The following is a 26,811-nucleotide window of genomic DNA, read 5'->3' on the forward strand; positions in this document are numbered from 1 at the left end:
GAAATACATCACTATAAAAAATGATCCTAATTCCCAAGTTTCAAAGAGTAATTGCATGACCTTATTTTGTCTGAGAGTCTTAGAGGGACTTCAAGTAATGTAGAGGTTAATGTATTTAGAAATGTCAGACATGATTACCAGCTCTTTATCCACAGAAACAGAATTAAAGTCAGTAAATAGCAGTTTTTCTGCGATATGGAAAGGCTATTGCTATTTTACTTGCACTGGGGAGATGTTTTCTTTCCAATCCAGAGTATATGTTTGAGCTGTCAAGTTGCTTGGCTTTTTTAAACAATACTATTCTACATGTTTTCCTTTATGATTTTTGGAAGTAGTCATGCATTTAGAAAACTCATGACCCTTAACAGCAAAGGATACAAATTCCCTTATTCTCCTTATTTGGAAGGACTCCAAATTTAATCTCCCTCTGCTATTATTCATCAGTTTCTGCATCATGCTTTTTAAATAGTAGACTTTTAAAAAAGAAAATAAAGAAGTATTTGGTACTTCAAACACATAGATTCACTTTTACTCTATTGTAATAACTTATCCACCAAATGCTCTTGGCTGCACATCTACCTCTGCTTAGGATTTGACCATTTTTTCGCAGGGGTTAGCATTAGTCTTTCCTATTTTTGTACAGACTCGTTCTTCTGTACAGCGAACTCCCAGTGGCAGAAATGCAGGTAATGGTATTCCCTCCTCTTCCACAGGTCATCCTGCCTGGTACCTGTCTTCTGCTGGGGAGAACAACTCACAAACATTCAAAACAGCTGCCAAAAGAGGGACCAAATATACACATGCAATTTATCTCACTTGAGCTCTTCTGGGGAAGACAGCAATGAGCAAGGATGCGTTACTGAACACAGCACAAACAGTGCATGTACTTAACAAAATGTCATATTGTGCCTTGGAGATAATCAAAGGTGACAACCTAAGAAATGCCCTTAGGTGTTCCTTCAACTGACAACTGGAAGGAAGAAAACAGTGTTTAATTCAATTTCCAAGTGCAGAGATTTATCTTCATGGGAAGACAAAACCCCTGTAAATGTGTTTTGATATATTGTGCTTCATTAAAGAAACAGGACTGATACAGGGTGATACTCACCCTGCTTAATCCAGATTCTATTTAGGCTGCTATTTTCTGCTGGAAGATACCCTTTAGCACCACCTCCCATTAACAGTGAAACACTAGATATAATCAGTATGTCTAAGTTACAATCTAGGAGGAATGTAGGCCACATACAGTGTGTGCATTTTAAAAGGAATTACTTGGATTTTATTTATCTTTGGGAATTTCCATCTAGAATGTTACAGATCTAGTAAAGACAGTTGGGTAATCAAGAAAATGTGAAGTCTGGGTCTAAAGATCTGAGGGTATGGAGAAGTAAATAAATTAAAAAAAAAATTTAAAAAAGAGGAGTTTGATTTTGTTACGGAGTTTTTGTTTCTCTATGACACCAGGCATCAGATCACCATCACTTTATGGTCATACTTATTGAAATTATTTCAAAATATACATATCAATTCATACTATTCGTAACTACCATCCTCATTATGTGATATGTATCAAACAAACAGGGTATTTCCATTTGCTTAAGTAATACAAGGGAACAGTCATGTGAGCACAGAATATAAAATCAGAATGTAAAATAAGGCAAGTGTGAAAGAAGCATTAGGCTTAGTAGTCCTTTACTAGACAAACAGATTTTGCTGTCAAGTTTCAGAGGAAAACTTTTAACAAACATATTGTGAAAAACAAAATTGACTATGGTAAACAAACATCTTCCTTCAAGGCACTGCTAACTTTTAGTATCTATCTGAAAATAATTCAGCAAATTAGTTGATAGAAACATACTAAGTAATAAAAAACCACAAAATCTCTTTGGTTAAATATAAAGCTGAACACAAAAAAAAAGCAGATGAAGTTTCTGTAAGGAAGTTTTTGGGCAGAATTTTGGGTATGACAGAACAAACATTATACAACTACATAGGTGAACTCAATTACCAACAGTAAATTTTGACAAATCAAGACCTCCCATTAGAAGCTGTAAAGTTTGGAACTTGGTGGTTTATTTTTTCACAAAGAATTATGCACATTCTAGCATATTGAAGTAACAAGACTACAAAACTGTTAAACTAGTAGAGAAGTATTTTCTAAGCATGTAACTTCTGGTTCTCTTTATGAGATATCTCATTTAGCTTTGTGCTTTCATCTGTCCAAGCGTTCAGCAACGGCAGATTGTTTTGAGCTGCTGTACAAAACTTCCTACACAGTCTGAGTGGTACAACTGAAAACATGTTTTCTCCTACAGATTTGCATTCAGTCTTCCCTGTACATGTCTAATTGTAAGTCACCTCAACTTCTGCTTTCTGTCCCTCAGGACCCTACACAACACCACAATGCCATTCCTTCCCATGTTCCTCAAATGTCCTCACATCTAGTTGCTTCCTCACTATCCACACCTTCCTGTTTCAGGGGAGCTTCCAGCTAGAACTGAATCATCATGCAGCTAATTGTAGTGAGACAACACGTGCTAGGTAGCTCAACACTTAGGGTGCCATGCATCTCAAAAACCTCCCCTGCCCCTAATGTACTAATCAGTTTCTTTTCAATTTTCATTGCTCAGCAATGTTTCATTGCTCAGTCAACTATTCAAAGGCTCCGAGGCACAATTTAAAGGCAGAATATAAACCTAAATTTCTGGCCGAAAAAGAGTCAGAGGCACACAGGTGCTGATTCCAGTAGCAACATCAGTACTGATGAGCTGTCCCTCTCTTCCCCAGATTATGTGAATCAAAGGAACCACAGCTAATCAATTTTGCTGAACAACTGCAGGGTAATGCTTAGGTCTCCATACTAAAGAAATATTAATGCAGTTCTATTTGAACCCCCATCTTCACTAGGAATTTGGTCTCACAGCTATTTGTGTCTACTTTGGACTTAAGGGCAGGAAGAATTTGCAGTGTAGCAGCTTAAACTGTTAGGAAACGGGCCTTCAGGATTCTTTTGCAGATTTCAACCTTTTCCGCTATGAAACTGGTAAGGCTTTTGCTGGTCTAAAATCCAGTAAAATATCCCCTCTTGCAAGAAAAGGTTTTAATCTTGGAAGACAAAATTTGCCTAACAGTTGTAGTTAAGATTCAGTCTACCAATGTAAGCCTGTTAATGTTTTGTTATTAAAACCAATTCTGTGGATCCTTACACTTAGCTCCAACTGCTGTTTGAAACAAATTTCACAAATTTTTTGGATCTTATTTGGCACCTCCTGGCTTGAATGAAGTAAAAAAAAAAAACAAAAAAAAAAAAAACAAAAATCACTGCCTAGAGTTTTAAGGTTTTTTAAAGTTATGAAGTTTTTGTTCTATTCAATGCTAAGATCATAAAGCAACTACACTGGGAATGTTTTGAACATACACAACACATACTTCTCAAAAGATAAATTTCAAGATTTCCAGAGCTTCTGGTGGTAACTGGAGCAAGAAAGCAGAGGTTATGCCATTGAAGCTGACCATTAATTATGCCAATTACTTAATATTTACCATTTAATATTGTTTGTTCTTCCCCTCCACAGGGCAGCCCAGAAGGATTTAAACCTAGGAGAACATGCATAGAGTAAAACCTCTTATGACGAAAAACTACTCACCAACCTAAAAATAAACACCAAACCCCTTAGAAAAAGTAAGGAGAACATGCTAGAGGCAGGTCAAGGCAAAGCCATAGTTTCAGCAGCCAGTCTGACCAAGCTTATATAGTCTTAAAAGATCTAAGATGTGCTGCTTCCAAAATCCATGCTTAATCCAGGTTTTCCCTGCTAATGCCAAAAAATTCTCTCTCTGTATAAGTCGCCTATGTTAGCGAAGACTTTACAGCCCAACTGCAAGATCAGGTAGGAATGCTACATGAAGGCAGAAAGATTACCATTTTTGATTAACTGGCAGGTTTTCTTTCCAGACAGTATCTAGCCTCATTTCCATTGCAAAATATACTAATACTGCTTTATTCAGAATGTAATTCTTAGCTCTCTAAAGTAAAACTATCTTTTTTACTATTTAACTGCCTACAGGAAACACATTACTACAAACTCTGAAATGTGCCAAAAAATTTACGAATGTTTACCAGAAGTAAACATTTTAAAACTGCCCACACTTACTTGCTGCAATAAAAGTATCAATTATATCAATGAGAAATTAATATAAAAAACTGTAGATGCATTCTGGTTTTAATAGTTCATAGAAAGTCCAAGGCAAAATACAATAAACACAGTATCTAAGCAAGGGGAATCTTTATCAGTGTCCACTCCTTACAGTCAATCACCCAATGGTTTTATAATTCTCATTGTGTCTTATTTGGACCTTAACTTGTAGTTCTTGAAACTGGAAAATAAATTATGAAAACAAAAAAGCCTATGTCACACTGGATTTTATCTCCTATTTCCAACAAAACAGCCAATGCTAGGATTTCTGATATTTTTCAAACCCCTAAGAACAGTAAAATAGAAAAAAAAATCAAGGAAGGAAATTAAATTTGGTTTATCTATTTTTTTCTACATTCCTTTATGTTCAAAGAAAAATGACCAATACAAAGAAGTATTGTGTATTTTTTTTTCTTTCACTTTCTTATGGAGTCTGCAAGTGCTGTCTTTTTCCTTACATTTTTATGGAGAAAAGATATTTTTCTGATGACTTCCTCCTCTCAAAATTGAAGCTTCAATTACTTCAAGCAAAGACAACTGATGCAACCAACTGTCTTCTTATTAGCTACACATTTTCAATTGCTGAATGCATAATATAACTAAACAGTATTATGGCAACACACTCTTCTAAAGTATGTAAGTCACATAAGATACTGTAGGTCATTAACAGCAGCGTTAAATTTTTTGTGTAAGAGTAGTAGTGGTATGTATTTATGCTGCTTCATCCTATTATCCTGAAAATTTTAGCTGCTCAAGACCCACTCTGTGCTTTGCAAGGAGTGTGAGAAACAACAGCTTGCTGAAAGAAGCAGAAGTACCAACTAGACAGTGTATGATCAGAAGCTTATACAGGTATATTCCTGAAAATTAGGCACTCCATATAAACTATAATAACCAAACTGATTTTGCAGACCCACAGAGTGCAGTTAAGTTTTTCAAGCATAAGGAATTATTCCAGTTTTAGTCTGAGAAGGTACTGTTTCCTCAATACTTCTTTCATCAACTCTGAAATATCTGAGCTATATGGTATCTAAATGTTTAGCCTATTGAGGACTACAATATAGTAGAACTAAGAATAAAGCTAAGATAAATTAGAATGAACACATTTTACTATTCACAGCAATTGCAACTCTCTCAATGTTTCATTTAAGTCCTGATAAAGACTCCCCTTTCACCATTTCTTTGGTAAAAACAGCTGCATCACATTTGCTTCATCAGCTAGTAAAAGGCATTTTCTTTGGTGGAATACTTTTTTGATTGTACATATCCAGTTTTATAACACTCAGATAATATAACCACTCTATATTAACCATTTTTTCAATGAATACAACACTAGCTCAAATTTGGGAGATAAAAATCAAACAGATCAATCATAAACCAACAGCAAGCCTAATCACAAAAAAATGCCCTGCTGGCAGTAAAGTGTTACAGATAAACATCTAAATACAATACATTGTATTATCATCAGTACAAAATGAGTAGTTTCAGAGCTATTTTAAAAACATCTTGTTTCTCAAATGTAGAGGATTTTACTTCAAAATATACTGAATGTTTAAGTGGCTGCATACATCTTCTGTAACTTTATGATGATTTCTACTTCTATTGGCTTAAATCTCCTGCAATAAAAAAGAATAAACACATTTCATTATAATACAAATTCTGTTATTTTGTTGTTTAGCATTTTCCCATATTGTATGAAAATAAACTTCATTCTAATCAATACATCCATTTTTTTTCAATGGTCCAATGGACCACTGCAAAATTGTTCAGGTTAGAAAAGACCTCCATGACATCAAGTCCAACCATTAACTCAGCACCACTGTATCTAATAGAAATCCATAACCCTAAGTGCCACATCCACACACCTTCTGAGCCTGGTTGAGGATTCCATCACTTCCCTGGGCAACCTTGTGCTCCTGTGCCTGACCACCCTGTCCGTGAATAAAGCTTTCCTAATACGAAACTAAACCTCCCCTGATACAACTTGGTATTTCCTCCTGTACCACCATGTACAAACTCATCCCCACCATGCTACAAGCTATTTTCAGGGAGTTACAGAGAGCAACTGGAATTTATCATTTGAAGACATTAAAACTTTTGACACGGAATAGGAAGACAAAGCAGGTGATTCTCAGAGAAGAACCATTATTTATTGACTCACTGCTATGTGTCAAAAGAACTTTGTAAGAATAGAACCTCAAATTCCAACATAAGAGAAATTCTTGTGAGCTGTTTTTGACTGGAATAATTTTTTTCACAGCACATGCCATAGGGCTAGGTTTGGATTTGTGCTGGAAACACCATTGATAGCGCAGTTATGTTTCAGGTATTGCTCTTAGGTGCTTACACTGTCACAAGGCCTTGTCCTCTCCCTCGCCAGCAAAGGAGGCTGGGGAATACAAGGAGTTGGGAAGTGATACAGCCAGAGCACCTGCCCCCAGCTGACCACAGGGATTCTCCCTCCCATAGGGCATCATGCTCAGCAGGTAAAGCTGGGGGAAGAAAGAGAAATGGGAAGGGACACACATTCTGAGCCACAGCACTAGTATCCCTGATTAACCCAAGCAGCTATTACACACGTTCAAACATGATGAAGCCCTTCTTTCCTGGAGACAGATGAACACCTGCCTGCCCATAAGAAAGAGTGAATGAATTCTTTCATTTGTTTCTGTGTTCAGCTTTTGTTTTCTTCTGTCAAGCTGTCTGTATCTCAGCCCCTAAGCTCACCCATTTTTACTCATCTGATTCTTCCCCCATTCCACCAGAGAGTAAAAGCAAGTGACTACATGAGGCTGAGTTGCCAGCTGTGATTAAACCTAAGAGGAACAGAGACCATATAATCTTGGAAAACATTTGTTCTGGATAATTTTCTGAGCTTTAACTCTCTTTATGTGAACTCCACCTGACATGTTTCCTACTGTTCTTTGGTAGGGCAACAATGAAAAGTCATTCACACCTCTCTTCTACAGATCAGAGGTTAAGGTGCCAGATGCAGAAGAGAAAAAGTGTGTGTAGGACTGGTCCTCAACTGACAGACTGCTCTGACAAGCACTTCCAGATGGTGGAAGCAGAAACAGTCTATAATCAGACTGTGAAGAGGGAAGAGAATCAGGAAATGCATTATATAGCTTTAGCACTACACATTGGAGGCCTGTGAGCTTAGCAGGGCCGTGCCCTGGAAGGGTACCTCATAGGCTCCGGGAATTCCCCTTTAGTTAGGGTGAGAAGAAAGGAATGATGGGAGCAATTATGCAGACTAAGTTATTCCATATAAGGTTATGTTACAAAGCTTCCATATAAGGTTATGTTACAAATCTCTTACTTACCTTTAAAGGAACCTTCACTCTCTGCATAGAACTACTTGTCTTTCTCAGTTACGTTGTCTCCCGATTTACTACGAGAAAAAAAGGGTAAATTCCAAAACTCAACGGTAAGACAGCACAATCATTCCCAGTCTCCTTCTAGAATAACTGCAACTAGGTTTTATGCTGTGCATCACTAAAGAGACTTGAATTAAAAGTTCTCTTGCTAAAAAAAAGTTTGTGATTCACTAGGCTCCCATTTAAATACACTGCTGGATGTGACATTTAATTATAGCCTCATCAACCAAATACAGCTGTATTAGTCATCCCCTGACATAACAGACCAGACGTGTTCTTTAGGAGCCACTCTCTGGTACACAAATCCATCTTCTAAACAGCCATAGTTGAAATAGCTTTCATTTCTTGAGTCAGGGAAGTACATAGTTAAATAAATTTTCCTCATATATGTTTATCTAAGAATTACACAATAAAGATTAAGCAGCTGTAGAGAACTACATCCCACATTGACAAAAAAATTATTTTTGTGAACTATTCTGTTTTACCATCCCAGTATTTTCAGCATGTTTATGAGAAGAAGGCTATGCAATGAAAGCAATTTTTCAATTTTCAACTCAACACATATCCCCAACCATTCAGCAGTATGATATAATACTATATTCCCAAGACATACTCCCACTTTATACTGCAATTTAATTAGAGCTTTAAGTCTGTTAGATGAGTGAAAAATAACCATAATATATTTTCAGCACTTAAAAAAGGAATGAGAAAGTGAATACAACACAGGAAAACAAAGATCGTTGCAGCAAAAAAAAAAAAAAAAAAAAAAATCGGTCAGAAGAAAAGGGATACAAACACAGCAGGAGAAAAGGAAGCAAGATGACAAAAACTAGAGTAGACTGGACACATCTAAAATGACCTGTTGGGCAACTTTCCTCTTTTAAGAGGTAAACAGGTTAAATAAGGGGAACCTGGCTTCAGGGGACAGGCAGAGAGACAAGTATAGCATACTTAAGCAAGCAAGCCTGAAGAAATACTTAATCCTAAGGACAGGGGAGCCAGCATGGGAGCACAGACCCTGGAACTGCAGAACAGCAACAGAAGTGCCAACACCTGCTCATTTGGTTGCAGCAACACAGCCCAGGAAGCCCAAGGTACCACCGCAGTGTGAAATGTCCTGAGAGGTTGGAATTAGCCCTCAAAACAGCCAACCATGCCAGCTCCCAAGACGCCAGCAACTACAGGCTTAGATATGAGAGTTAGGGCTTTGACCACATGCAAAGTAGAGAAATGTATGTTAACATGGACAAATACACTTTGGGGGGAAAAAAACCATGCCACAAACTGCCAAAACAAACAAACAACAACAAAACAAAAACCAAAAACCCCAAAAAAACCAAAACCAGGGCCACTTCTGATACACTTTCACCTGGAAATTATTTCCATGCAGTTACAGTCTTCTAGAATGAGCTTATAATAAGGACACATAGTGCTCTCACAAGAAGAAACAACAAAAATCCAAAACCAACACAAAACAAATAAACAAAAAACACCACCAAAAAAAAAAGTAATTTCAAAATCAACTTCCAGACAGAAAATAAGTGGAATTAGGAATTCCTAAGGAAAAGAATAAATCGTTCTTTCACATCGACCACCACCCCCCTTGCCAATGGGATCAACAACAATGTATAATTTTGTACAACACAAATACATGTAAGAACAAATACTGAACTACAGTATAGGAACTTTTTTGCTTACAGTTGCTCAATTTGGTCAAATTCTTTTTCACCTCCTGCAGAACAAAAAAAGTACTATAGAAGTATCCATTTAATAAACAATAGAATTTTTTTTGTTTAGTACATTTAGTAATTGCTTAATCAGTACAAGATGTTATTTTTTAATTTTGTTAGTTTTCTTAAACATTTATTTCAAATTATCTTTTTTATCTATTCAAGGGAATCACCTCCAAAGTGGTGAAGAAGCCTATTTTGATAAGGTTTTATTAGTTTGATTTTAATACAAACAATCTTTTTTATATACATAGGTTTATACATTTCAAAATACAGATAACATGCATTTATATCTGTATTATTAGACACATGCATTTCTCCTTTTTACTAAATGTCTTTAAAGAAACTTCTCCCATCAAGGCTAGCAAGAATTGATTCCATTTCTAAGCATTCTCCTAAAAATTACAGCCTCAAAATTCTTATATTGTAAGGGAAAAAATCCCCCAGGACTTTTAAAACGTTTATGGATAAGTATTGCTTAGTGAAAGCTCTTTTCATTGCAGCGTTTTAGATGAAAGAATTTTCAGAAATACAGATGTGAAAATGACTTCACTTCATATATGCTGCACTACAGGTCTTACTTTTCTACCTTTGGCTGTAATTTCAACAGAAAGCTAGAAATTAATTTAAAAAACCCAAATCGACCAACCACCCCCCCCCCACCCCCCCCACCAAAACTTACCTTTTGCTTTCCTTTTCTTTGAATACACCTCATAGAGTCCAATAAGAGTTACAAGAATAGCAACTTCAGCCACAACTGCTATAAAGGGTTTGAGAGGTTCTGCGACGGACAGAACTCTAACTTCAAACCTCGCTTTACTGGGCCCTAATACAAAATCAGCTTCACACCAATATTCGCCAGTATCTGCCACAGTGAGCTTGTGTATCTCCAAACGGCTTTCACTGGCAGATCGGCTCAGAATTTCATACTTGTCTTTAGGCAAAACCTTATCAATGGAAGCCTAAAAAAAAAAAACATTGCAAGTATTAATAATGTAATGAGGAGGTATTTAATCAAACTATCATCAACATTCAGTTCTGTATAGATACATACAATGAGTTAGGAACAAAAGGCACTCATGAAGCACGAATACCCCACATTAGGCACTCATGAAGCATGAATACCCCACATTAAAGGGAAGGGTTTATTTTAGCTGGACACCCGAATTCCTTCTAAACTCACTGGAAGAAAATACAAAATTTCAGTGGGCAAATTGTCTGATCTGTTTTAGTTTATTTAAGATGAGATAAAAGGCACCTTTGGCTCTATTGACTCTCCAACGACAAAGGCATCCTTGGCTGCCAGATGTAATGCATGGGTTTCACCACAGCACAAAACATAACTTTCAAGAAGAGGGAGCTCTCCTTTGCCAGGAAATATACTGATACTCTTAAAAAGGTCAGTGCTAGTCCCCAGACATATTAAGGAGATAGATCTCTTCACCTTCTCTCAGTTGACAGTGCTCAGAAGAGGGCTAAAAGAAAGTGTTTTAGGAAACTGTGCTTTCTAGATAGGTCATAAGGCAAAGAAATAGAATTACTTGTATGTGGAGGAAGTAAAGGGTCCTACAATATCTTACATGTGAAAGCATGTTCTGCTGTAAGATGATTTTTGGATCCAGTAGCAAGATTTGAGTAGTACAACTAGTATAAATACAGTAAAAACAGTCTCTCAAGACTCACCTTATTTGGGAGTATAGCAGGGCCTTTTTCAAAAAGAAACATACAAACCAGATCAAAAAACCACATCTCTGTAACAATGAATACTTGTAAATATTACAGACTTTTTTTTCCATTTCCATAAAGATTTCTGCTAAAGTTAATGGAAATAGAATTTGTAGAGCTTGCAGTGAAGCATGAAGTAGCTGTACTTTTTTTTTGGTCACACTGTTTTGCTTGCCCAACAGAGGGAGATCTTACCAGCTCGGTTCCATTGGTCATAAACCACTTCCAAGCCCTGGGATGATACTCGGTTTTACAAACCATTACACCTGTATCTCCTATATAAGCGATTACGGGTTTTTCTCTTCCATCTATAGGTGGTACTAAAAACAAGGAGAAAAAAAAAATCATCGAGTGAGATACAGATTTTCATTAGTATTACAAAGAATATATTTAGGTATTCATTTATAGTACTCCACTCACTTTTTCTACTTAAAGCCCTCATGAGTCTATTATTTATGACATGAGAAGTTATTTTGGGCAGCTATTTCAGATATATCATCTGTGCAGAAGACAAGTGGAATCCTGTTTCCAGCTGCTGTGTGATCTTGTGAAGTTGCCAATCAATACCAAATGTCAAGTGAAAAAAAATCATACTGTGATTTCTACTCTTGCCCATTTCCTCTTTCCCTTCCTTGGCAGCTGCAAGATACATGCTTCAGTTCTAGTACACTATAAACAAACGTATAATTTTCCTGCAATTTCACTCTTTCTGCAGAAACTGCTGGAAGTCTATTTCAGCCACAATGAGACTACATAATGGTATCTGACAAGTTGTACATGCAGAGATTGCTTCTGTAACTGAGAAAAAAATGCAGATTGATAGAGATTTGTAGTTAAACATTTTCTGAGCTGAAGCAATGACTTTTGGGTGCATGCCAATAAAAAGGACTTTTGGTCCAATCTTGCTGAGGACAGAATACAGTCAGTAAGAAACAAGGCATCAGTCTAACTTCAGAGCTACTTGTCCTAGCCATTGTCACTGCTTGTGCCCCACAAACTTCCAAAAGCATGTGCCCAGAAAGGCACTGAATATATTAAGACTATCCTACAGATAATGTTAAGAGCTTAGCAAATGCATTATGCTGAAGTATTTCCACTTCCTTCATTTCTTTATTACGATGTTTACCAACAGACGTTCCACAGATCCACTAATTTGAAATTTTACTTCAAGTTTCTTTTGCTGTACTTTTTAAGTACAGATCCAGAACATACTTCAGATTTTATGGATCACACTAGACTAAACAGGCCAAGTATTTGCTTTCGGCAGTTATGATGAACAATCTGATACAAGCTAAGATTTTTCTTGTCCTCACCCCTTCTTGACTGGTGAACACAAATTATTTTTTCCCCAAAGAAGTCTGCTTCTCATGTGTATTCAAACTTACGTTTCCTATCCAGAAATAGCTATGAAACCAATTTGTTAGTAAGAACACTGTTTTCAGTCTCATAATTTGCTGCATCATACATCAAGACTCTTGACTAGCGAAGTTCTCTCAATGTGTATATTTTAATCATTAAACACTCCAATTTTAAAGAGTACTGGCAGTGTATCTTCTCTGCTACCATTAAAAGGGATGACCTCACCAATTACTGCTGCAATCTCCCTTGCAATTTAGAAGACATACAAGCAGGTCAGGATAAAAAAACCCTGTATACCCAGCGCAACAACTTTACGTGGCAGTCAAAAAGATTTAGCCACACTGGTGAATGACAAAGGTCAGCTGTAAGCATGCCAGCAACATATGTGACCACATTAGCCATGATTAAGGATGTGAATATACATTTCAAATTCTGGGATCTGGCTCTGTAACAGCTAATCCCTGAATGCATGCAAGGCTTGTGACAGGTATTTTTGCAAGTAGATTACACACCAAATTTCATGACAAAATACTTCTGCTGCACACACAAAGCCAACTTTTGAAGAAACAAACATACAGGTAGGTGCCAGCAACAGCATGTACACAAGTCAGATTTCCACCCAGTGTTAAAAACCAGAGCTATTTCACGGTGCCCATAACTCAACTGCTGCTTTAAGGATCAACAAAGGGCAAATAAATTAATCTATTCTACCCTATAGATGCTAGCAGTACTTCACAATATTTTGTAACACCCATTAATGTCCTCTCTGTTTATTAACTTTAACTTTTTGTAAATATCTCATTGTTTTCTGCAAACTTGAGTAAAAATGTAACTCCTCAAAATCTGAGGGGTTATGCCAGGCCAGGAATCGGGGCGGGGGGAAGGAGAGGTAACATATGCAATAATCCCTGACTGCCCTGTGGGAAAGATATTGCTTAGTTACAGCAGTGATGACTTAAGCCACTGAGTCTAATACCAACACATTACTCATCTTTCAGTTTGAAAATTGTTCTCCCGGCATTACTGACTGGAAGATTCAAGGACTTCTCTTTCCCATTTCCTTCACTCTTGCCTTGGTCTTAAAAGCATTAAGCCAGTACGTTTTATGGCATCAGAAGTGGCAGCATTCAACCATCAGGCAGCAATTCTCTCATCTTCTTATAATAAATCAACCAGTCCTATGCACTGGTCTGGAAAAGATGACTTTCCTATTGAGTCATTGCTGCCCTTACTGTAATAGTTATTTTGTACTTTAAAAAAAAATTTCTGTAAAAAATTCTCCTTCGACTTTTTTCCATCTACACCGACTTGGTTAGCTATTTGATTAAACCTTACCCACATGCTGACAAGAAAAACACATAATTATTTTTTAGAGATTAAAAGGCCTGAATAAACTACAACCTCGTCCTTATTCAGCACTGCAATCTAGTCTCTCCTGGCTGAAGGTCTGAAAGCAGGTATCAATGTCTGATATTTGAACCCACGTGAGTTTCCTCAAGTCCTATTACTGGATATCCCACTGAACAAAGGCAGCTTGCAGCTTCAGAATTAGGGAGACCCACTGCTTAATTTAGCTAAGGTTAGGTAATGATTTGAATAGTTAGGTTTTCTCAGAGCCTGTTTAGGGAAAATGTCTCTGTATCTGCCTTTACAGATGCTTGCCTTGCCTTGCCCTTTGCAAAATTTGGATGGTAGGAACAGAGAAAGGATTAACTCCTGTTAGAGATATTCATCAGCTCGGCAGCTCGTATTATCATTTCCACATATCTTCCACGCATCTAAATTTCACCTACTACTTCCAGGGTAGCATTATTGGAGAAGAAAACAAAACAGAAAAAAGGGCACTCATACTGCTCAATGAAGTACACTAATTGTTAATCTAAGTACTATTCTTATAGTATTACAGAATAAAAGCACTAAAGCAATAATGTAGTGTTTCAGAAATACAAATAAAATTTTAAAAATCCTGCCTCCATTTTACCAATCACTGCTTCACTTTTAACACCTAACCTCACGCTCAAATTTCAAATTATTGGGTCTTTTAGAAGAAATTTATCTGAGACACCGTCTTGTAATCTCATGCCCCAGAAAGTGAACTGCATTCACATCTGGAGAGGGAAGGAGAAACCAGTTAGTCAAGAAGGGTAAAAAACAGACTTGTATGCTCTTTTGGTTATTAAAATTTTTTTTAAAGCATTTTAGTTTTTGGCTCAATATTCTTCAATCCATGCTAGAGAAATTACTTCGATAGTTACTCGCACTTAGCCTGACTGCATTAGCCATTACTTATCAAATTACATTGCCATTTTTACTGTCCAGAAAGAATATTAATACAGCTTTGCAGTAGTCAGCTGAACAAAAATGTTAAATAAACACAAATCAATTAAATTACCACTCAAATGAAATGTAGCACTGATTTCTTTTTCAGCCTTCAGAAAACAAGTGTAACTTCCCAGGTGACTGCTCTCTGAGATGGTCACTCTTAACAAAAAGGAAAAAAAAAAAAATCACAATTTTTTTATTGCACTACAAGTGACTGCTAATTAGCATTCCAGAAAAAACAGTAAGAATTAGTAATGAAGCAGAGAAGATACCACCACTGAGACACTAGGATTCAGGTTTAGTGCAATGCAGAAATGGTGTAATGTGTTTAAGAAAATAGAAGAGTACAAGCACACTTTGGATCGCAAACAACATTTTCACCCTTCATGCTGACAGAAGGACACCTTTAAGCAGCATTATCTACAAATTACTGAGTTAGGATATGCTTCTTAGTTCACATGGTGAATCCACATCTATGTAGGGCTTCAGGAAGAACAAACCATTTCAGCAATCTTTTCAACACAAAATAAATAAATACATAAATAAACAGTTTTAAAGAGCTTTCATCTAATGAAGTCCAGCATCTTCTCCACTAGCAAACTATACATTTTACTGTCACTTTGAAAAATATTTAGGTGTCTGTGTATATGGATTATCAAAAAAGTGACAGTTATATTCTCATCATATTTTCTACAGGAAAAAATATAAACAAATAGATAACAATAGATGAAGATCGATAATAGATTATAATAGATAACTAATAGACAATAATAGATAAAATAGAAATTTTATCTAAGTATTACTGCACTTAAAGCTATACAGAAATCAAATGGAGACCAGTCAGTTAAAATGTGTAACTGGCCTAATTCTAAAAAACAATACATTGTACTGATTATAGAAAGGCTTCTACAACATATTTTTGAGTTTCTGTACAAGTCTGAATGACTTAAGAAAAACTTCAAAATATCTTTACTAGAAATCTCACTTCTACCTTTTGTTACCTATGAAGGAAAGAAAATGACCATTTATGCCTCCCAGACTTGCAAAGCAGCAATGAGGAGGAAAAGAGCGCGTGGAAAATGAGGGAGTGGAAAGAGAAACTGCTACAATATTTTAACCTCAGACTGATTATTATTTCACTTACTAAACAGACTTACTAGACTTTAAGGAACTGCTTCATTATTCTATGCTCTTTTTTAAAAACAAATTATGTGCACTAGAAGAAAAATAGGAGCTTATCTTCCAGGCTTGAGGTGCCTGCAATCTTTCTCCTTTCTGACAGGACATTATTCTCTGCATTTTTGATTAACCTCTGCATTTTTCCCTTTTCTAATATACATGTTACTAGTATTGGGCACTGTATATAAGACGGTAACTCATTAGAATCTGCAAATCACAATGTAAAGAATGCTACTTACTTGATGGTCCAGCTGTTTGGAGCTTTACTGGTGTGACTGATTGTTTCACTTCCCTTTTTCCATGTCACTTGAGGATTTTTCAAATTGGAATTCTCATCTAATTTGCATGTAAGATCAACTTCAGTTGGACTGGCCACAGAGATATTTTTTTCAGATGGACCTATAAGAAGTTTAAAAACATTTAATGAAAAAATGAATTTCCTCATCCTAGGTAAAGGAACTTTAGACACTGCATTTACATATGCAGGATTACAGGGGGACACAGGTGCTCTTTATACTCTCCAGGGCAAAAAAGCCCCTGCAAAATCAGAGTTTCACAGCAATTTTCTTAACTAGTAACTGAGTTAAAATACATATCCCTTTACAAAATAACACACTCCAAATTTGTAGGTAAACTTCCTAGAGGGCTCTAATATTGAAGCACAAATACTCATTTCACTGAGAGCAAGACAGATTTAAGCTTTTACATTACTTAATCCAAACGAAAAATATTAAATATTTAATATATATACATAAAACTATATTAATGTCAAGAAGAGTAAGACGTAAGTATCTGTAACTATTTGGATCTGAGCCAGATGTAGATTTTTATGATACTGTGAGATCACAGGTACATCCTATTGCTGGGGAAGCTACTGATAAAATCTGCACCCTTAACACAGTTGGGTCAGGCCTTTCATGCCTATAGTTAGCCAAGCTGACATAAAAACCTCATCAAAGCCCTTTAGGGCTACCTTTGCCTTCCTGGCAAGTCAGTAGAATCACAGTAGGAAAATATTACAGTACAAGAGAAAAATTTGTCAGTTTTTTGCTTTTTATGAGCATAGGCTCATAAGCATAAAATAAACTATCAACAGCAAATACTTCTCTGATCCACAGAAACAGCCTCCTATAAGAGAACACTTTGGATGTTTTACCCATTAGTACTGCCTTTTTTTTTCATAACTGGCCTTTTCATTCACCTATTCCTGGATAGAAGTGTGGTTTGTCATCTAAATACTCCAAGAAAATGTATGCATGCCTCACTTCAATTCTAGACATACCCTGTAGTATTTGGTGGTCAAAAACTACAGGTGCATTGCACAGCTCACACTCCTTCCAAGAGAAAATGAAGTTTCAAGGTACAGCTCACTGACCTAGTACTGAAAGTCATACATATGCAGCAGCAAAGTCTCACTGGAGTGATAGCACGAGATCCAGAGTAAGTGAACTTTACTGGGTCTGGCAGAGACATGTGCAACCTAAAGAACAGCATATTCAGAACTGCAAGTCCCAGCCAAAGTAATTCTAATCTGTTGAACTGGAGATAAACTTAGAAGTGCAACACCTCAGTCTTCCATTGCAGAGCAACATCTGTCACTGAAACTCATTTATTAGGGCAATTAGGCTGAATAAATATAAGCCAAGCATAACTCAGCTTGTTGAGGTTGTTTATTATCAGAATTTCACAACTGGAATTGGTTCCACAGCAGCAGAAGTTTCACAGTCAGCCTAGTTAGACAAGCTGAAAACAGTATCTCTCCCTTATGAAATAATTTAAAAATGTAAATAAGCAAAATACAGAAACGGATAAAGTTGAAATCAACCAATAGCAAGATTGATGCCTGGGGCACCCCTGTACTAAGAGTGCAGATACAAGAACAGGTAACAGACAGTACTTTAAGTTTCCTGCTAGAAGAAAATTCAGCATAAATACTGCAAAATTACATCCTTAAAATATCACACCAGTACTTTGCAAATCTTCCAGAGATACTTCAGTTAGATCAGTTTCTTCAGCTATCCAAGAAATCAATTCTAGATTATTGTTTGGCAACTGGGAACTTCATATGTACTTTAAGAACAGGTTTATTTTTGCTGTTCTTCACACTTCAACTCCTGCAATGTTGCTAAGCTACCACCTGCTGTTCAGCAAGTACTCTACCTTACGTGGTCTCTCCAAGTGGATAGATTCATTAGTGCAAAAAACCTATTGTTTCAATGGATTTGGAGGAAGAGTTATGAATTAGTTTCAGTTTTAATAAAAGTAGGAATCTAATTCTCCAATGCAAAATAGTTATTACCAGAACAGAGAAATTAATAGTAACATAAATGTACTTACCTTTCACTAGGCCCACTACATGCTCACTGTGAACACTTTCACTTTATCAAGAACTTGCCATTCTAGATGCTTCTACAGCTCATGTGAAAGTTTGTGTGTACTCACATTCAATAGAAAATAATTGGAAGACAAAAAGTAACACACTCACCAGGCAGGACTATCACATACTCTGAGAGATCAACGCTCAGCTTGTTTCCTGGCTTGAACTCTTGCGTGGCAGCATCTGGAGGTAACAAAGTTTGGGTGGAAACAAAGTTAAGTTATCCTATATAAATAATGACACAAGCACACAATATGGTATGGCAATTATTAGTCATAACAATCTTGAAAGGAGAAAACAGACCTTGTCAAGTGCTGACTACTGTGGCCATCCTTTAATAAACCTGTCTAAGCAGCCAGGACTGCGAGGTTGCTGTTATAGCAATTATGCTGTTAGATAAATGTTTCTAGCTTTATCGTAATGTTGCAGTTGTGAATGTCAGTATCTAAAACATCATTGCTGTTTTACAGCTTGACTCAAAAAGTCACCGATAGCTTACATACAGGACTACATCAACATTTATATAGTTCTTGAAAAAGTAATAAGCTCTAGAAAGCTTTTAAAAACCCAGCCAACCAACCAACACAACTCACTCAACAAAAAAAAGCCCAGAACAACAGAATGCTGCCATTCCCAAAGCTTCTACAATCTAACAACACAGCCAGGAAGTCAGAGGTAGACAATCTAATCTAAGTGCTAATTAATGAATTCAGGGGCAAGAACACCTTTGGTCAACTACAAAATGGTCCAAGACTGTTACTGCTTCTCAAAACTTCTCATATAGAAGGCAATGCCCTTCTACAAAGAAAGAATACCAATATTAACCATCATATGGCTGACCCAATAATATTCTTCTCCTTTTGTTAGGAAAACCTACATGTACGAGGTGTATGGTCACCAAACTCCCTTTTTGATGAGGCTGTGGATCACACACCCTTCAGAGAGTATGAGATCTTTTATAAAGATCTACAAAACTTGATAAAGCAATTCTAAGTACAGTCTGTTCCCATCACTCGCTCTCATACATTTCAAGAACACAGAAAGAAAGCAAATTAATAAGCTGCAGCTCTAACAGATGTAGCCCAGCTATGATAATATTCTTTTAAATAAGATGATGAAAAGAAAGAAATAGATTTCACCACCACCCCAAAAGATACACTAAATGCTTTATGCCACACATGCTTTTACATGCTTGGAAAGTATCTTTATTGTCAAATATTTCATAATGCATTGCAGAAAAATATGAACAGTAGTTAGAGACTGATTCTGCCTAGTCACACAGCATTGTAAGAGCAAATTATTCTGGTTTTCGTAGAAGGAAAGGGGCTTGATTATATCTGCTGTTCATGGGTTGCAAAGATTCCCAATCACAATTGAGAAGACAGAGCAACTGGGCTACACTTTTAGCCTTGCCACTGAGAGATGCATTGGGTGGCAAAATTGACCACTGTAAAGTAGGAAAAGCATCTCTGAAAGCCTACATCTCATCAGAATGACTCCTTCCCTTCCCTTGCATAAAATACTGAACTCTCAGGTAAAGATCTTAAATGCATGCCTCCGAGCTGCAGCTGAGAGGATCTGGCTGTGCTGAAGGAGGCCCCTGCTAGTGGTTTGGATCTAAAATTTAAGCAGAGGTACACCTGCCTTTTCAAGTTGTTGGCCAGTTTCAGAAAACATCCTCTCCAGCTCACAGCACAAGGAATTCTGTGCCACTGGCAGTCACCCTTCTCCTGGCTCGTTCCACCTGCATTTTCATATTTTCCCTCAAGCTTCAATCAGTTTAAGTAAAATAAACCTGTATATTAAAGTGTTTTGTATGGAAGAACAGAACTTCAGGCTATTTCATTTGGTGTTGTTAGCAGTAGGTTGTTGTCAATCTTAACTGATAGTACAAAATGGCCTTTTAAGCAGAGAAATCAAAGGTGTCTTTAGGCAGTAGACAATAGTCCTGTTGGCTCTAGACAAGAACAAAACAAGCCTTGATCTCTGCCCCATGGAGAAGTAAACTAGTCCAAGTGTTTACCCAGGAAATGATATCAAGGCTGAAAAGTTCTGGCAGATCTTAGCCTGCCTGCATGCACAAACACTTGGACAGCATGCCAGGGCTGTCACAGAATAGCTGAGTTTATGTCAGTCCAGTACACACATCATTTTCACAGAAATCCCTCACAATGATACATTCAGAAGGCACAAGTGCTAGTTCATATGGCAGATCCAGCCAGAAAAGTGTCTTGCAACAAACAGGACTTTCACAATGACTTTCTTCCTCAATTCACATATCAAACGAAAATATTCAGATGAGATCATACTATATGAAACATTTTCTGTATTTCATGTATGTCTATGTGTGTTTATGTATGTAGACAGTTATTGAATCTATTAGCTATTGCACTCCTAGTTCTCACATTGTGCTAAAAAGCTCAGAAGATGAACACCAGATAAATACCATTATTTCATAAAAAACCCCAACTTGTAGGTGAAATAACTTGCCAGAAATTGAGTTCACATACAAATATAACTTGGCTCATGTTTGACTTGCACTAATCAACATGAGCTTTGGGAGACAGTGCTGAAATTCTGATTCTCTGATCTTTACGCAGAAAGAAGCAGAACCAATAATCACTGGTTTCCTGTCCTGCCTGGAACTTATTCTCAGCTCCCAGTTAAAAATACAATTAATGTATAAGGGACAACAGACAGTTTTGACACAGCCATAACTAAGAAAGATGAAGCTAGCAGGCACAGTGATGCAAGAGTATTTTTTATACCTTTCACTAATACTCAGGCATAAGGAGCTCCCATATTAAAAACTTAAGGCTAGAACACAACCTCCCTGCAGTGGCACGAGCTGGGCACTGCCTGACCTCCAGGGTTGCTGCCTGCTCTTAAAGCACATATTCCTAAGGGCAACAGGTCACAAAACTGGTAATTGCATAGCTTTTTCCAGTTCTGGAGATACTTATGACACTCAAGCTCTTGCAGTGGCTTGAAAAGACCTGTGCTGTATCTACTTCTGCTTCTTCCAAAAAGTCACAATCTTATTTCAAGTGACTTAAGTGTGAAAATGTTGACTCTGTATGACAGATATCAATAGGAAAAAGGACTATAGTTTTAAGTGTACTGAAATAAGACAATTACCAGATGATTCATGTCCAGTCACGGACATCTTAGTCACAGAATTCACCTGAGTCTGATTGGAATCTTGTGTTGTCATAGCTGGATCTAAAAGAAACAAAACAAAACACCAGAAAAAGTTTAAAGAAACTTTGAGTTAGAAAAAGTTACTTCAGGAAAATAATCCCAGCAGAATGTCCTCACCTCAGCCTTTTTTCCCCAAGTTCTGAGCATACACATTAAAAAATTCACAAGAATTGTTTTTTGTTAGCTCACTTTAGGCAAGAGAAGATTAAAGAATGGAGGCAATATTTATTTGATCCCTAATTTCTGTATAGAGTTATTTTCTTGCAGTTAGCTTACCAGCTGGCAAAGCCACTCCTCAGAATGTTACAGCAACGTTTTAAGTTATACTCATATCCTTTGTGTTCACAGGCTTAAAACACCACTTATGCCACTGACATTGGTCAATTACTTCTAATACAGATTAGCGGATTTTCCAATAGACTACAGACTTCCTTACAACTTTACAAATTTAGTGTGATGAACAAGCAATGAACACCCCTCCATTGGTTCCACTAGCACCACAGTAAACAAGAGAAAAGAAACAGTAACTTCAGCATCCCATACTAAGAATTATTTCCAGTTTACCTCAGTACCACATCAAATCTGATCCTCCACCTATAATACAGTTTTTACAAGAACCATTTAAGACTCTAGTCTGCTTTGTGTTCTTGACTGGAAAAAGAACAGCAACAGAAGAGGCAAAGGACCACTTGGTTAGTAGTTGTGTCACGCTTTTAAGAAAATCAAGATATCTAGATGTTTTAGAAGAATGGAAGCATGCCCTCATTCCTTTATTCCCACCTTTCAGTGTGAGAGTTAGTGTTTATTTTGTTTATCTTCACTGACAAAGGTATTCCAAGACATATTTTAGTGCCATAGCACTCAGAGAGAGAGATTCAGCCACACACGGAAAAGACATGTATCTTGCATTTGTAATTAAAGTCTTTGGCAGGAGGGTGGAATTGGGATCATGAACTCTTCTGGATATCCAAGACAGCAAAGAACATGCACAGATCACAAAATCACAGAATATTCTGAATTGGAAGGCAAGGCTCCAGTCTCAAGTGAACAGTGAAAAGCTGCGTCACATTTTAAGTGCATTCAAACTTGAGAACCACAGGCCTTCTGCAGAAGGTGAAGTCAGAACTGTGCCATTTCCTGCAAATGAACATTACAAACAGTCCTACCCCATTTCAGCAACAACAGGCATAGACCAACCCATAGATTCTCCATTGGCACCTCCAGCACTGTCACTCCATCACAGCCATGGCTGGTTTACACCATTTGCTGTCTCAATCTGCCCATACTTGATACTTCAATCACTCTGGACTACGAGTAAAACACAGTTGTCAAAAGATATTATAAGAATTAAACATTAGTGGTTCTTAACAGCAACCCACTTTTTTATCAGTCAACTGGTCCCACAGCCAGCTGCTCCTTCCCAGCCCTTCAGTTAAGAGAAGAACTTAAAAGATCTGTTCTGATGGTGTGCTGGCTTTTGAGCCAGATGCTAAAAAGACTGAGTCTTACTCTTTGCCTGACAGAGGTACTGAGCAGAGACAGCTATTATTTTTCTGATATTCATAGTACAACTGAAGAAAGATTTCCATGAATTTTCTTATCTGCAGCATCTTGAGACATTCTAAGTATGTCACGGATCACCTCCATATTAATTAAAATCCCCAAAGATGATAAATTTAGAAGGTGCCAGTGCCAAGCTGTACAGCAGCACTCTTATCTCTCAGCAATGAAGGCAGATAACCTGCAATGTGGTTTGCATACTAACAGGGTTCTGATCTTGGCTTTCTTCCTTAATTCATGTAGCAAGTGAAAGAAGTCAAGTAGTGTTATTTTTGTCACCCCTGCTTATGTATCTTTTCACCTTACCTGTTCACACATCAAACTACACAGAACAGAGATAACACTGCCCCACTCTCTTCCTCTCATATATACTTACTGAATAGCACTGGAGATCAGCATGGGCCAACACGGCACCTTTAGTGTCATCCAGCCAGGCAATGATGTAAGCGAGTCATGGCTGCACGCCTCAGCCTACAGTAGCTTTGCACTAGATTTAATCAATAGTCTGGTAGCTTGTAGAAGTCTCTTTTCCTTGATTTTCATGCAGCAAGGAATAGGAAAGAGTACAATATAATGAATTTAGTTTTCTACACTACTTCTGCTTCATATGGCAGTGGGTATTTTGGGGCAAAAAAGTATGGATGTACCATGCTTACTGCTGCTAGAGTAATTTCAGGCTTAATCTACTTGCTCTCTTCCAGCCAGAAAAGCAGCTGAGTAAGAAATGACTGAAATACAATTTGGTTTAATTTACCATCTTTATTTTACTATTTAAGGTAATATCGATAATATACTTTTCAAGATCACATGCATTCAGTAGCACCCAAAACCATGCAGCAGAACCCTCCTCATGCCCCAGAGACATCAGAGAATCAACATTAAGGTCTCCCAAATACCCTGATAAAAGCTGCACCCTCAAGTCAAACCTGAAAAACCCAACTTGGAAGCAAAGTCTGTAAGGAATGAGGTGTGTTCTGTGCTCATAGCTCCTTGAATTCTTCAGGAGCAGAAACTGAGAGATGAAGGTGAGTGATGGGATGGTTTGTCCTAAATCAATATGACAGCACTTGCTGCAACTACACTAAGACAACCACAAAGGTAACCCACACAATGCAGCAAGCTCTGAACAAGTGTTCTGACACTTGGTTAGAAATTACCCTTAAATCAATACAAAATAAAAGCAATAGTTTAGATTCCTCCAAAACAAGCAACTAAAAGGTTACATGACTAAGATAACAACATGAAGATTATCTTCAACATATTATCTCAAAATAAAAATCTAATAGGGCTTTTGCAGCATCCGCATGACCAGCTTGCAGACCATGCAATTCACCTTTCCACAACTCAGTCTGTGTGTGCAAGTGCTCCCTCTGCTTACTTTTACTATAAGCATTTCTTTTGGATGAAGCACCGTCACATCTCCAAAACAAACACAGTTTCTGGACTTCACTGGAAAACATTTTTAAGTTTTTCTGCCTTCAGGTGTCATGAACTTCCCTTTGCTGCAGCTGTGTAGAGAGCTACTGTGCTCAACCAGCTTCATACACATTTAGTTAATAACCAATGAAAGAGTAAGCTACCGTTTTTTCACTTAAATCATCAAAGAAGTCACAGTATGATGCCTCCCTATCTAGTTCATACAGCTGTAAAAACATTTACTAGAAGTCTGGAAAACAACACCTTCACTCTGTACAGATGAGAAGTACTAAAGCTAGTGGCTCATTTCTGAAGTCTGCTCTAAACCACGAACTCCCCACTTTAGGGAGATGGTAGATTTGCACAGTTTTTGGAAACACAAAGAAGGTTTTGCTGTTTGATCACTGGTTTATTTTGTTTCTTCCCACGAGAGGCTATAATTTCATTTCACCAATGGCTTTACATAAACTTAAAACTGCTTCAACCACCATCAGGTATGGATTTTGGCATTAACAGCTATCAAAAAAACTGTCTTATGGGAATTAGCCACATGCTAACTCACACATTTCTACAAATATCAGACCATTTGCACTCAAAAAGCTCCTCAAGTAAACTGCTAGAAATGATGTCAAGTTCTGTGTGTACATGTATTTTAAAGAAGACTTAAGAACTACTAAGTAGATTTTTGTCTGTGTACATACTTAAATACTCGTTTCAAACAAGACTTGAGAAGTACAAAGTATGTTTCCTTTCACATTATGTGAAACTACTATAAATTTTAGAAAAGGTAACATCACCTAGGGAGCACTAGTGGTCTTCTCGGTACTAGGAAGCGCACCAGAGGCGGACGGAAACATAACTGCTTCTATTTCACACACTGAAAACGCAGCTAAACCACAATGGGTTCAAGTCACGTCATTGATGTTGACATACAAGTATGTATATGCTCACATACAGAGGACAGAACTCTTGGCCATGCCAAGACCTACTCCAAGAATCTCACCCTGGACAGCAAATACCAGCCATCTTGTAATTCCTGCTATAATAATTTTTTACTAATCTGAAATGCCTCAAAAAGAAGAAAAAAATGACAGACATCCACTAGTTTTAGGCATAAGATCATATTTCCTGAGAAAGAACTGGCCTGCTGCTGAACGCCTCTAGAGGAGGAACAGGGCCCAGAAAGCTCAAGCCCGTCTTTCTTCATGATTTTAAATGCTATATTTAAAAACGCAAAAACAAATCCCAAGGAGCACCCCTCATAATCCATGAGGCACACTGACACCCTAGTGTTTTGCAGGTTTTTTTCATTTAAACACTTTACTCAGCAAGGACATGACAGAAATAAGACACAATACCACACCTTCTCAATCCTGCACCTGTGAGCCAATAAACCCCTCTGTAAGTGAGGGAGAGGGTGCTGAGGCTAGGGGACGGCTGATCGCCGATACGGCTCTGCCCATATGCGGCCGCCCACGGCCTCGGTGCTGGGGGACAGCGAGCGCGGATCCCCGCTGTCCCAGGAGAAAGAACCCCGATCTCCTGAGGGAGACAGGGGCGCCAGGAAGGGTCGGGGTCGCTAAGAAAAAGAAACGCCTCAGCCGCTCCCACAGGCAAGGCCGAGAGGCAGCTTCCGTGCTGAGGAAGCGCTACGTCCCCCGAGAACCGGGGGGATGCTGCGGAGCAAGGAGGACCTTTGCTCCCAGGCGGTGCTCCGGCGCTCCCGACACGGAGGGCGGAGGGGACCCAGCCCGGGGAGAGTTTACATTTACCTGCAGAGTTCCCGCCCGAGAGGCTGGTGCAGAGCAGCAGCAGCAGCAGGCGCACCAGGCAGCGCCCGAAGAAGGTGGCAGGCATGGTGCCCCCGCCGCGCTCCCCTGCCTCGGCCCGGAGCCGCACCCCGCGAGCTGCGCCACCTGAGGAAGCCTCAAACGGGCCGGAGCGGCTCTGCAGGAGAGCCGGCTACTACAGCAGTGACGGGAGTCAAATGCAAAGCAAAGCTGCTCCAAATTCACTGGGACGAAAAAAACAGGCCAAAAAAAAAAAAAAAAAAACCCGCCAGGAAGAGGCTGTTGCTAGAACCGCTGCTCTTCGCGCGAGGACGTGCTCCGAGGCGACCCCACCGCACTTTAAGTGGCGGAGGAAGGGCGGGGGCTCCCACTGGCGGCTAATTGGACCGAGGCCCTGGGGCCTGAGCCGCCTCGGAGACCCCCAGGGCAGGGGGAGGCTGGCGGGGTGGGTAGGGACCCAGGATCGGGACTTATTTTTAGGTCTAGAGGGGTGGTGGCTGCAGGAGCAACTGGGCCGGGGTAACGCTCGGCGGCAAACGGCTCCGTTAGGGCTTGCGCGGGGAAGATCGCCTCGGG

General features: G+C 38.3%; 1 protein-coding gene across 3 annotated transcripts; it reads right to left on the reverse strand.

Moving 5' to 3' along the window:
* Nucleotides 1-1,252: 1,252 nt before the first annotated feature.
* EMB (embigin) lies at nucleotides 1,253-26,811 on the reverse strand. Of its 3 annotated transcripts, none has more exons than XM_063180275.1 (10): nucleotides 26,218-26,810; nucleotides 21,407-21,490; nucleotides 18,377-18,451; nucleotides 16,131-16,290; nucleotides 14,783-14,871; nucleotides 11,227-11,351; nucleotides 9,989-10,268; nucleotides 9,275-9,308; nucleotides 7,523-7,590; nucleotides 1,253-5,812 (listed from the first exon to the last, which is right to left on the reverse strand). In XM_063180275.1, the coding sequence occupies exons 1-9, from the start codon at nucleotides 26,300-26,302 to the stop codon at nucleotides 7,554-7,556; spliced, it is 969 nt and encodes a 322-aa protein (XP_063036345.1). In that variant the 5' UTR covers nucleotides 26,303-26,810; the 3' UTR covers nucleotides 1,253-5,812; nucleotides 7,523-7,553. The 3 variants fall into 3 exon arrangements, with proteins under 3 accessions (XP_063036345.1, XP_063036347.1, XP_063036346.1); XM_063180277.1 differs by lacking the exon at nucleotides 26,218-26,810 and adding an exon at nucleotides 25,809-25,907; XM_063180276.1 differs by lacking the exon at nucleotides 21,407-21,490 and having other exon boundaries at nucleotides 26,218-26,811.

Source organism: Melospiza melodia, chromosome Z, assembly GCF_035770615.1.
Source record: "Melospiza melodia melodia isolate bMelMel2 chromosome Z, bMelMel2.pri, whole genome shotgun sequence".
Classification (NCBI taxonomy): domain Eukaryota; kingdom Metazoa; phylum Chordata; class Aves; order Passeriformes; family Passerellidae; genus Melospiza; species Melospiza melodia.